We start from the raw sequence: 13,942 nt of genomic DNA, 5'->3' as shown, positions 1-13,942 counted from the left end.
TCACTTAACTATATTTATTCAAAACCCTCAAACCGTGTGTATGTATATGTATTTGGTGACAGATAGGAAAGGGATAGTATAATACTTTAATGGTCTTTTAATTAAACTTTTTGTGTGTATGTGTGTGTGCGCGCGCAATAGAAATGAAAATTAATTCGTCCAATAATTGTCTACGAAAAATTTGTCATTTATTTGTAAATGAAAATGCCAATGGCACATGAAATATTCTAAGACAAACATTTTAACGGTTTCAAAAAATCATATATGCATATATATATTTTTATATTTAACAAAAAAATTTAACGAAATTCAAATAATCATATATATATATATATATATATATATAGAAAATAAAAATAAAAGTAAAACAATTTTTTTAAAAAAAAAACCTCGTTTATCATGTTTTTAATGGTTTCAAAATCGATGCGACTTGTTCTTGATCTATAAAAATTGTTTTTTAGTGTGTTGACCCGTACACATGTATGGCTGAGGATGCCAGCAATAAAGTAATATAATTAAATGTAAAAAAATACAAGTTGCAAGAAGGAGATCTTAGACGGTCTCACGAATTTTTATCTGTGAGACGAGTATTCTATCAATATTCACAATAAAAAGTAATATTATCAGCATAAAAAGTAATATTTTTTATTAATGATCCAAATAAAAGTTGTCTCATAAAATACGATCCGTAAAACCGTCTCATAAAAATTTTTGTGAGTTCGGGGCAAGACATACAAATTGGCTGCCAAGTCCAACACACGCAGCGGGGCTAATATTCTTGTGCGCCAGAAAGAAACCCAACCCGGGATAACGCAGAAGCCGAGAAGGCAGCATGGCGTGGCCGATATTGTTGCTGCCTTTTGTTGGCATGGTGGCAGCGATGACTGCTTTATCAGGCAATATGACAATAAGCAAGATGGCTATGTCAAACGGCGCCAGTTTCTACATTATATCCGTGTATTCCAATGCCTTGGCCACTGTCGTTCTCTTCCCCACGGCGTTTATTTTCCACTGGTAAAACTCTTTTCTTGGTTCAGTTTTTGGTGGGTGTTCAAGAAATTGTTGTTGGTTATTTGGGTATTTTATTATTTGCAGGTATAAAATCCCACCGGTTACGTTTGCTGTTCTTTGGAGAATTTTGTTTCTTGCTCTGTGCGGGTAAGTCATTGCTTAACTAGTTTATTGGATTATTCGTACGTGTTGCGAAGCATTAATGGTCCCGTCGGATTTGAGTTTCACCACCAACTATAACCTTTGGTGGAGTACAGATCCAGTTTTAATTCCAAGAACATGGTATTTACGGTTGTTTTCTTGATTTTTTTTCTTCTGTGGATCAAGTTGCTTAGCAGATATTGGGAGTTATGCTGGTATAAACTATAGCTCCCCCACACTGGGATCAGAGTTACTGAATCTGGTTCCAGGTTTTGCTTACATACTCGCCATCATATTCAGGTAATCTCCAAGTCTATCATACCATATTTCAATCTTTTTCGCACTTCAGACTCGACCACCGACACAAATCTTGATAACTTTAGGATGGAAAGAATAAATCTGACACAATCAAGTGGCATGCTTAAGTTCTTGGGAACTCTTGTTTTGATCACGGGGGCGTCTATTGCGACGCTATACAAAGGAGCCGCAATCTTGAACAAACCATCAAGCTTAACCTCTCCGGTATACTTATTGGCATCACCACAAAATTGGATTCTTGGAGGAACTTTACTTGCAATGGCTGCCTTTTTAACCGCGGCATGGTCTGTAGTTCAGACTACAATTCTCAAGATATACCCGGTTGAGATGATCATAGTGGCGATTTACTGCGTCTTTGTGACAATACAATCCTTGGTTATTGCTCTGATTGCAGAAAAAGATTTAACTGCTTGGAAGTTACAAGCTGAGATGGGCTTAGTTGCTGCATTATATGCGGTAAGAAAATGATATATTCCACAGAGTTCACTTATAAATAGAGTAGGTCTCTTGTGAGACAGTCTCACGAATTTTTATCTGTAAGAGGGGTCAATGCCAACGATATTCGCGATAAGAAGTAATACTATTTCATGGATGACCAAAATAATAGATTTGACCCACGAAATTGATCCGTGAGACCGTCTCACAAGAGTTTTAGTGTTATATATATAGAAATATGGAACTATGAAAGTAAGAAAATCTGTATACCAAAATAAAATCATATCAAAGTTTTATACCGATCTTCATAATACTGATTGCGATTCGAACCTATGATCTTTGATGTCCAATGGTTTCTTGTCTCATTAGTTTTAACCACTATTAGTATAACATTGAAGATTATGTCACAGTACTGTTGAATTTTGTTGAGAGACCATGTCGAACGGAGTGGCCTAATGATGTTGGAAATTCCGATCTTGTATCTTTTTGACATGGGATGGCTTATTTCTTTTTTGATTATCATACATTCGGTTGTTTTGCCATTTTAGGGACTCGTCAATATATCATTCCGACTGTACTTGATGTCTTGGTGCCTTAGGAGGACAGGACCGCTTTTCGTTACTATGTTCAACCCCTTGGTGATCGTCATTTCTGCGATCATCGGCCTCATCTTCTTTAAAGATGTTCTCTATGTCGGCAGGTATGGAGTTTTTCACGGTTTTAAGTCGCATATCATCCTTCATAGTATGATGCATTTCGACGCGCAATTCTTGGTTCATATATGAGCAATCCGTTTGAATGTTCCTGCAGTGTGGCTGGTTCAATTGTGCTAGTTATTGGATTGTATACTGTTGTTTGGGGAAAGGCAAAAGAAAACATGGTAAAGGATGATATTGAAGGAAGCAGTGGACACTCATTAGGCCATCATAAACTCCCCTTATTGCAAAATGAAGAAGCATAGAATCTTTATGTTGTATATATGGTGTTTAGTTTTTATTTTTTTTATAATTTATATGATAAAAATAGGAAATTTGTTATGAATAAAATTGAAATTTTTTTTTGTTTGAAGGAAGAAATTGCAATTTTTTATTTTATATGATTGTTTTTGTTACAATTTTGGTAATGTATTTTATAATTAGTTTAATTTAATATTTTTTTATAGAGTATTATTATGTTATATCACAAATCAGAGTCATGTCGATGTCATGGATCAACATCACTTATTAAAAATGACTATAATTACCTAAGAGAAAACGAAGATAGCGGAATAAAATTGAAGTTAAACATACAAGGAACCAAAATTGCTAAGAATCAAATTGTAAAATCAAAGTTACGATTTTCCCTTGAAAACATGTTGTCCCTTCATGGTATGTCTCACTTGTTTATCAGTTTGATTATTTTTATGTGTAAATTATATGTAATTTATTTCAGAATATATCTTGTTAATAATATATTCATAAAGTGGATATTTTTAGAACAAAATATGGAATATATTTTTTTTTAATATTTAAAATATCTACCAGTACCACGTTGATATATTTAAAAAAGTGTAAAGTGTTTTCTAGTTGTGAAATATCAAATCTCTCCTTCAAATGCTTATTTAATTCAATAATCTAATGACAACAATGACATTTCACATTTGATTAGTCAATTGGTAAATAGCATTTTATTAATTGTAAAAATTCAATTCTATATTAATTAGGTCTCATGTGAGACCATCTCACGGATACTAAACTGTAAGACAGGTCAATCTTACTCATATTCACAATATAATGTAATACTCTTAGCATAAAAAATAATACTTTTTCATGGATGATCCAAATAAGAGTTTCGTTTCACAAATACGACCCGTAAGACCGTCTTATACAAGTTTTTGACATTAGTTAAATACAAATTAAAATGCACAATCAAATTATCCCCTTACTCATAAATGCATTGGTGACCTTTGATATGTCGTTAATTGAGCAGTTATACCACTAAAATGCACAATCAAATTATATAACTTTTTTTGTGGGATTCAAGAGGTCTTACACCCATTGAGGTCAACAATTGTCATTTCGTTTGTTACTGTCTCATTTCTATTGCGACGATGTACAAAGGAGCAGACTACAATTCTCAAGATATACCCGGTGGAGATGGATCATAGTGGCGATTTACTGCGTCTTTGTGACAATACAATCCTTGGTTATTGCTCTGACTCTTTGCATTAACATGCATGTAAATCTAATATGTGTCGGATTGAGACCGTATTTGGTTTTCTCTTATCATCATGACTAAACCATTTTAGACGTCTCCTCCGGATCTTATCCTCTACGGAGTGTGGCAAAAGTGAGATTAAGAGCGTATTTGTACACACCTCTGAAGGGTTAAGTGTACTATCGGATAGATAGGAAGTGTACGAGCACACTTTAACATACTATTTAAGCACTTCGACATGTTGGTCATCATCGCCCCACGATGTTCACCACCGTCATGGGCAAGATTTTATTTCTCTTTTTAAATTCCTGCCAAATACATGTACGCCAAATTGTTTTTGTTCTTAATTGCTTTCATTGTTGCTTCGAACTTACAAATTTGGTAATGTGTACTCGCTTCCCAATATAAATCTTTCAACTGTACATCTTTGAACTTAGTATTAAAATTTGAGCATAAATGTCTCTAAGAAAAATATGATAGATCCTCAATAGCTCGCACAATTCCATTATGCCTAATAAAAAGCAGACACACACTATTCGCACTACAAACAACATGGCTGCCTAGATTCTCCGAGAATCATTTCTACGAGATGTTTCTTCATCCACGACAACGAAAACTAGTGGTAGAACTTGATTATTCGCATCCAAAGCAACAACGATGAACATTTTGTGTTTATATTTTATGTAAATTTGTCTACCATCAACACTAATGATTTTGAGACAGTGTCAAAACACACCTATGCACGGCTTGAAAACCCAACAAACATAGTTCAACATTTTTATTGCTTGGCTGTTCGATCTTAGATGGTCCACTCCACAATTGTTTCAGGATTACATTTGAACAGAGTACCATATATATTTTGGAAGAAGTTGCACGAAGCTCTCTGTAAAAAAAATATTAACTTTATTTTTAAAAATTTATCATGTTAATATATTTATAAGAAAATAAAATATGGAGTACTTTTGTAGATTAGAATATGGACTACTTTGATATATACTATGAATAATGATATAATAAATTGTTGGTAGGGCTAACTAGATTATTAGCTGTGTGGGTCTATTTTTAAAATGAAATTCAATTATTTGTGGGGTTGTAGAAAGTTTGATTCAACTTGTTATAATAATCTCTAGTTATATATATTTTTTTAGTTTGATTTTTTTAAAAAAAATATCTTTAGATGACTTTGTTTGTTATAGTCTTACGTAAAATTTTGACATATAATTCTTAAAACAAAAAATTTTGACGTATAGCAATCATTACATTTGGCGAAAAGAATAGCACACTTATTTTCCACTATTTTTTATATATATTAAATTTTGATATTTTAAAAATAATCCCAATGAAAATATAAATTTCTTGAAAATTTGAGACGATTTATTATTGAATCTTGATATTTTTTATCGAGTTGTTTATAATACTATCTATAATATCGAACGTATGTCGTTTTATCAAAAATTATAGTTGACGTTAACAATATAATTCAAATTTTTTAAGTCGTATAACAACTCAAGCGTCACTGTTCGATCGTTCTTACAACAGAAACAATTATTGTATCCTGATAATATCACGTATGCGCTCGTGGGCACACACACATTTTGAAAATAAATATTAATTCGATGGCCAAAATGATTTATTTATCGAGTATGTCTATTGTGAGACCGTCTTTATTCGTGAGACTGACAGTCATTTCCATATTTACAATTAAAATTACAAATTTTTTTGTTTTATTTATTTTATTAATACAACGAGGAGGGCGAGGAGATATTAATTCCATGGCCAAAATGAATTCTGAAAGAAGCGTAGCAGCCAGTAATTAAGGACCATCATTATTATTATAATTATTAAATAGTCTGAATGCGAAGTGCAGCAAGAATCCAAATTCCCACACTAAACTCGTTCCCAATTCATCGAAGCAGCAGCGGCCAATGATTGAAAATCGCTGCCTTTCGTAGGCATGATTTCTGCAGTTTCTGCTTTAGCCATTAACATGATAATAACCAAGATGGCTGAATGGATACGTGTATTGTTTTGTAACACAAATTTATCTCCTAAATTATTTTCTTTTTTGACATAAAATATTGAATTTCTTAAACTCTAGATTTAATCTTTAATATTTAAAAGAATTTATTTACTAATGAAAGACTATTTTCCTTATCTTGTAGGAATATATTAGAAGAACTCTATCAAAGCAACACAAGTCTATATGTATTGAAGAATGATTGATGCACGAGGACAGGAAAAAACCAGAGACGAGAAAATAAAACAGATAGGCACCTCATACGAGAAGAGCGATCGAGTTTGAATACTGTTCCAAAGGCGATCGTAGTTGTTTATACTGTGTTCTCATTGAATGTTAGAGACATCTGAAGACAACACTTATGAAAGTGTTGATTGAAAATTTTATTTTGTTACTCCAGTTTTCAGTACATCGTTTTGCATTCATTGGTCTCGTTTTATATCTGATTATTTGTTTTAGGATGCAATTTCTTTTCTCAATTTGTTGGGACAATTATCTTTTCATAGAATCGCTAGTATTGGTTTTATAAACTGACATTACGTTTTTTAATGAGTATTTTGACCCGAGATGTCACACAAATATTTATATTTGTGCATAAATATCTCTGAGTTACTTTTATTTAAGTTATTTATTTTGTATATTTTATTATTCCGCTGCTTGTCGTAAGGTGTTACAACATCTGAGACTACATATATATCTGATACACATAATGTTTTTACCATTCTTATTAAAATAGAATTTTTCGATTGGTATTAGAGCCATATACGTATAACCGCGGTACCTGCGGTGGGGACATCAGCGACAGTATTACCCATCCACTGAGCCTTGGCCTTACATGTCATCGTATTAACGTATCATCATATTAGTCATAACCAACTCACTTCCTCGAAAAACATGTCATCGTATTCATCACTTATAAAAATAATGCATATACGTAAATTTCCTTAAAATCAAGCATGCAACGTATTTTTTTCATATTTCCATACAAAGTCATTTACGTGGTAACGTAAACATTTAAAACATGTCAAATTATGATCAGGGCGCTGCCAGGACTGCTAACTCGACCCGAGTGCAAAATGACCATTTTGCCTCTGGAAACCCTAACTGACTATTTTACCCTTGGACATCAAAATTTCGACCCGAAGCCAATCAAACACCTTAAAACGCCTCAAAACATATTTACAATCGTTTCCTAGGCGTAAAATCGAGACTGTTTCATAACTTATATGATTCGTTTTAAAACTTGGACCGAAGTCCCGGTTTTAACCCGAATCAATTCGAAACTTAACCAATCCTTCCCAAATTTTAACCACCACTTATTCACACCCTACCAACCTATAAACTACTCAATTCCAACCGTTTTTAACCCCTTAAAACCCACTGTCACATGCTGGAATTTTCTGCACCCAAGCGCCGAAACCCTAGAGCACCTATCATCCCAAATCTCGACCCTAGCCCAAACTAACGAGGACCGGACCTGAGCCAACCCTTCCTAGCCCAGCTCTGGACTCTTCTGGACAGAACTAACCCTAGCCCTCAGCCCCATGCACGCTGTTAAGCACGACCACCCGAGAGCAATCGAGACAAGCCCAACCAAGACACCCCTCAACTTAACTCCCTCGACCGGCCCTATGACCACGATAAGCAATGTCGAGCCATCCTAGGCCACGACTCAGACCCACCAGGGTCTGGTCCAAGGCTCGGAACGGCCCTTGCACCACCGGCTCACTCATTTCTTCCGATCTAACCACAGCCGAGCCATTCGACCAAGACGTGTGACTGGCCCGTACAAAACGCGACTACCTCGAGACTCCAGCACTTAGACACCTTATCCCTCGACATTTTCATCCCCCTAGCATCATAAATTGGCCGCCCCGTACACTTGCAAAAAACACATAAACCAGCGTATTATGATGTCAATGAAGAGAAAAACGAGATTTTGGGCGTGCCTTTGCATTTTTACGCTCGTAAACTTTGATACCACGTAAAACTTGCACTGGAGAGACGAGGAGGATTTCTTTGAAAACTGGAAGGATTTCAGTGGTTTACTGATGGAGATCTTTCAAAAAGGTGCTATAGCAAGGGGAGGGGCGGCCGAGAGCTTGGGGAGTAGAGTTAGGGTTTCGTTGTGTAGTGTTTAAGTTAATATAATTACACACTAATTGTTATATTCATTTTATTCATCTGTTTCTATTCTATATAAATTTTGTTTCTGCAAAAACCAATCTAGAATACGGGTTTTAAACATTTAAGGAATCTATTCGGATGTCTTGCACTTTGTTTGGTGCATTGATATTAAGCGTCGGTTTCTACAGGATAATGGGATCCCTCTATTTCAAGAAAATATCCAAGAAGTATGGATATTGTATACATATATAATACATGTTATGTTATTTATACAATCAGTCGTCTCATTCAGCAAATGTAAATGGAACTTATATCAGACACCATTCATTTCATTTCTATCCTGTAATGCTGAATAAAAGTTTTAGTGATTGGAAGTTTCAAGTTTGGTTCATCATTGTTATTCACTCTTTACGATTTCATAGTGTCACAAACTAGCTCCGACCACCCCGGCTTCGGTTCCGGTTTCTAACAGTTTCAGTTACCATTTAAGTCAGTCCAAGCTAAACTTTATTCATTTAGATTTAAAAGATGGAAAGAAAATAACAATTCAATACATGAGACAGTTAAACTAATTCTTTTACAATTATATCATAAAATATTGTTAATATTTATCGTCCACTAAAAAAATTTAAAAAAAAGTAGATATACAGATCAAATAGTTTAATTACATATGAAAGGAATATTTTATTCCTATTTAATTCATATTCTATCTAATTAAAAATATTAGAATTTTGCATTTCTAGACTAATTTTAATCTTTCAAGATATAAATTTATTCCTAGATTTATCTCACATGATTTAATTTAGGAACTTATCTCTAAGATATAACATCATAGATTTAAATAGAGTTTCATTCCTAATAAACTCTTGTTTCCTTGGTTGTAGGATGTGGGTATCTATGGAAAGATATCTAGGGCAAAGAGCTAGGGAGATCTATATAGATCGAATATTGAGAGAAGAATTGTGTGTTTTTGGAGGGATTCGCCACAGCTGCTGGAGTTTTTATGAACCTGCACAAACTCAGTATTGAAGATTCGTGCGAAGAGTTTATGTGATTGATTCACATAATCACCGTGTTGCTGACTGGTGTGGGCGACACTCAAGAACAACATTGACGCAAAGTGTTGATCGGAGAGTGATTTCGTTTGGTTTCAAGCAACACGACTCTTTTGTTTTTATGCATCTAGTTTTAGTTTGATTTATTTTCATGTTTCATAATTCCTTGGAGTGTCAAGGAATTCAGTTTTATTATTCTCACTAGTATTGTTTTGTGTAAAACGATTTACATAATTGTCTAGTGAATTTTTGCCATGAGGCATTGCACAACTAGTTGTACTTGTGCATAATTCAAATCCGTTGTTTATTCATTAAAGGTTACTTGAGTGTTAAACCTTAATTTCCGCTGCATGTTGTGTGCTGGTGTTGCCAACACCTGAACACAACACAAACTACTAATACACACAATATCTTTATTTCATGTGCATTTATGAGCAACATTCCTTTCAAATGATATCAGAGCAAACGCTTGATAAGTGATTGATTATGGTCTTCTGTTTTTTTTAAATATACCAATATATCAATGGATGCATTAACTTCAACTGCCGCTTTTAGACCATCAGTTTTGGATGGGTCAAATTATGCGTTTTGGAAAGTCAAGATGAGAATGTATATAAAGTCCATCGAGGAAAGAGCTTGGCAACGGGTTCTAGATGGTTGGTCACCACCTAGAATCATGGATGCTGACCGTGTCAGCCGAGTCAAACCTGAGAGTGCATGGTCTAATGATGAGGTTCAGACCTCAAATTTCAATTCTAAAGCACTCAATGTCATCTTTACCTCTGTTGATGTCAACATGTTTAGTCTTATTACAAATTTCATATCTGCTAAAGACGCTTGGGACATTTTACAAAAAACCTATCAAGGATCAGAAAGTGTTCGTAGAACCAAGCTAACAATGCTGACCTCGAAATTTGAAAGCTTGAGAAAGAGGAGAACGAGACTATTGTTGAATATGATCGAAGATTGCGTGACATTTCAAATGAAACTTTTAGTCTCGGTGATCCTATGTCGAATGAAAGACTTGTTAGCAAGGTCCTGAGATGCCTCCCAGAACGCTTCAACATCAAAATCTGTGCTATCGACGAGTCTAAGGATACTTATACACTTAACCTTGAAGATTTGATTAGCTGACTCAGTATATTTAAGATTAATCTAGACTTACAGAAAAGAGAATAAGGGAAGGCGGTTGCACTCAAAATTTCTGACGATTCCTTTGATGATCTAATTCAGGAAGTTAATGAGTCTGACCTATGTGAAGATTCAATTTCGCTTATAACGAAGAAATTCAGTGATTATCTGAAAAATATAACAGACAAAAAGAAAATCATTCAAATACCGAAACTGACGTTTGTTGTTTCTGAAAAGAATAAGAGACCTGCACTTTCTCAAGGACAGTTTAGGCCGAGAAATGAATTGATGGCTCGACCCGATCTTAAGAGATTAGATTCGGTCCAATGCAGAGAATGCTTTGGATTCGGACATTATGCAAATGAATGTGCCAACAGACTTCGTAAGAACAAAGGCTTGACAGTTTCCTTGAGTGATGACAACTTAGAAGAAGAACTGGAATTTTGTAAAGGAGAAGAAAACTCTTCCTTGACTGCTGTTTTGAAGGAAAAATGCTGGCTGCAAGTCAACCCGCACGGTGCTGAAATATTGGGCCGCAACACCACTTCAAAATCCTTGTGTCTCGATGCTAAATCTCATAGTGACTCAAGTAACCATGAAATCCAGGATACTGATTCTGATGAACTCATATTTGAAAGTGTGCAGGCTATGTATGAAGAGCTATACGAAGATTGGAACAAAAGAAATGAAACAAATTTTGTGCTCTCAAAGGAAAATACTTAGTTAAAAAGAGGTTTGTCTCGACTGTAAGTCTTGTTGAGTAGAAAGGACCTCGAACTGTGCAAAGTCAAGGATGATCTTGAGAAGACCTCAAAGACTCTTACTAAATTCAACTCAAGCTCATCAAAACTTGACTCAATGATAACTATGGGAAAGGATAGCAAAACTGGTCTTGAATATGTTGAAAGTGTAATTGAACATGGTGAATCTTCCAACTTTGGATCAAAATCAACTGTGTTTGTAAAGGGAAGTCAAGACTGCTTTGTGAACCCTCCTATGAAATCTTTGCCAATTTTAAAGCAAGCTTATGAACAAATACTAAAACAAAACAGAGCTTTCTCCTCTAATTTGAAAGTTGACTTGCCAATGAAGATGTCACAAACTAAGAAGCCAGTGTCAAACTCTAAATCAAAGCAAAGAAACTGAAATTTTATCTGCCACTACTGCTGTAAATATAGGCACATCAAACCCTTCTGCTACAAACTGAGAAATGACTACTTGAATTGGTATTCAAATCAGGTGTTGCACAACACCAAGCACAACACCACAATCCAAACTTCTTCCACAAGGAAAATATGGGTACCAAAATCTGTTATTCAATGCAATGTCATTTATACTTCTTTAAAAACTAACATTGCAGGTACGTGGTACTTTGATAGTGGGTGCTCACGCCACATGACCGGATCTAAAGAACACCTCACGGATTATGTTGAATTAAAAAGTGGGCATGTTACCTATGATGGTGGTGCCAAAGGAAGAATTGTAAGCAAAGGAACCCTGAATGTTGACGGACTTCCTGAACTTCATAATGTTCTACACGTTGAAGGAATTATCTCGAACTTAATAAGCATAAGTCAACTTTGTGACGATGATTTACATGTTAAATTCAATAAAAATAATTGTGAAGTTTTTAATAGTGCCAATGTTTGTGTAATGTCAGGAGCTCGGTCTGTTAACAATTTCTATCAATTGGGAGAAGATGGTGGTTGCCGAAGTGCCAAGGTGAGTGGTTTAGACCTATGCCATAAAAAAATGAGACATGTGAGTTTCAAGACCTTGAAGAATCTATGTAAGTTTGATGCTGTGAGAGGTATGTCAAATTTGAGTTCAGGTAATGCTTATGTCTATGAACCGTGTCAGAAAGGTAAACAAACCCGTGTTGCGCACCCGATGTTGCAACACTTTGGGACAACACGGTGCCTTGAACTCTTGCACATGGATTTAATGGGTCTGATGGAAGTTGAGAGCTTGGGTGGTAAGAAATATTCGTTTGTTTGTGTTGATTATTTTTTGCGTTTTACTTGGGTAAGTTTCCTTAGAGAAAAATCGGATACATTTGATGCTTTTTAAGAAATTGCATGCTAGGATAACAAATCTGTATGATATGAGGGTGGTCAAAATAAGAACCGATCATGTTAATGAGTTTGAAAGTTCTCATTTTATTTCTTTGTGCGATAAAAAAGGTATCACTCATTAATTTTTCTGCTAAAGCTATAAATACGGCATGTCACATCTCCAACCGTGTATTTTAAAGGAGTGGATCTACCATAACATCCTATGAAATCATCATGGGGAAGAAACCAAACCTCAAATACTTTCATATCTTCGGTTGTGTTTGCTATGTTTTAAATGATCGAGACCATCTTGCAAAATTTGATTCTAAAAGTGATAAATGCCTATTTCTCGAATATTCAATGAGTATTCGGGCTTACCAGTGTGTTTAACTTGAGAACTAGGACAACTATTAAATCAATTAATGTTGTGTTTGATGACTTTGCATGATCTAACAGGAAAAACCAAGGAGGGATAATACTGAAGGACTGCTGGATGTAAGTGAGTCACCGATCAAGAACTGTGTTGAGTCTGGTGTTGAGACCAGTGAGGCAACACCCAGCACAACACCAACAGAAACACCAGAGAATGACGACAATGATGATGAGGTTAATAATGAAGGGAAAGATCTAAGCAAGATTCAGAAAACCATCTATTATCGCAGATTATTGGTGCGGTGCATGATGAAGTTCAAACAAGAAAGAAAGAAAAAGTGGACTACCGCAAAATGATTGGTCTGGTATGCATGAGCTCCATGTTCTCCTAGGTAAGTCACTCGTGTTTTGTATATCAAATTGAACCCAAGAATATTAATGATGCACTAAAAGATGAATTCTGGGTCAATGCAATGCATGAAGAACTTGAACAATTTGTGCGCAATGATGTATGAGATTTAGTGTCTAGACCTTTAAATACCAATGTTATTGGAACAAAATGGATCTTCAAGAATAAAACAGATGAATCTGGTAACATTGTTCGGAACAAAGCTCGGTTGGTAGCTCAATGGTATACACAGGCTAAGGGGGTGGATTTTGATGAAAACCTTCGCTACTGTAGCCCAAATTGAGTCAGTCCGACTGTTACTTGCCATAGCATGTCATATGCATATCAAATTGTTTCAAACGGATGTTAAAAGTGCAGTTTTAAATGGAATCTTGAATGAGGAAACATATGTAAGTCAACCAAAAAGATTTGAACATCCACATCACATGGACCACGTCAACAAGCTAAAGAAGGCTCTATATGGACTGAAACAATCTCCACGAGCATGGTATGGTAGGTTGGCTGATTATTTGATCAACTTGGGCTTTACATGAGGTGAGGTTGATAAAACTCACTTTATTCAAAAATTGAAGCATGATATCTTGATTTGTCAAGTTTATGTAGATATATTATATTCGGTTTTTCATCACAAAAACTTGTTGATAACTTTGTAGAGTGCATGTCTTCATAATTTGAA

At 35.0% G+C, this 13,942-nt stretch overlaps 1 protein-coding gene across 1 annotated transcript; it reads left to right on the top strand.

The window, feature by feature from the left end:
• The first annotated feature begins 732 nt into the window (after positions 1 to 732).
• On the top strand, positions 733 to 3,061 carry LOC140819914 (WAT1-related protein At3g28050-like). The gene is made up of 6 exons (XM_073180186.1): positions 733 to 1,014; positions 1,096 to 1,158; positions 1,339 to 1,452; positions 1,536 to 1,926; positions 2,454 to 2,605; positions 2,716 to 3,061. Exons 1-6 carry the CDS (start codon positions 833 to 835, stop codon positions 2,864 to 2,866), a joined length of 1,053 nt encoding a protein of 350 aa, XP_073036287.1. The 5' UTR covers positions 733 to 832; the 3' UTR covers positions 2,867 to 3,061.
• The last annotated feature ends 10,881 nt before the right edge of the window (positions 3,062 to 13,942 follow it).

This window comes from Primulina eburnea, chromosome 18 (assembly GCF_022965805.1).
Source record: "Primulina eburnea isolate SZY01 chromosome 18, ASM2296580v1, whole genome shotgun sequence".
In the NCBI taxonomy this organism is placed as follows: domain Eukaryota; kingdom Viridiplantae; phylum Streptophyta; class Magnoliopsida; order Lamiales; family Gesneriaceae; genus Primulina; species Primulina eburnea.
Note: the sequence above shows the minus strand (reverse complement) of the source record. Positions and strands in the feature narration are given on the sequence as shown.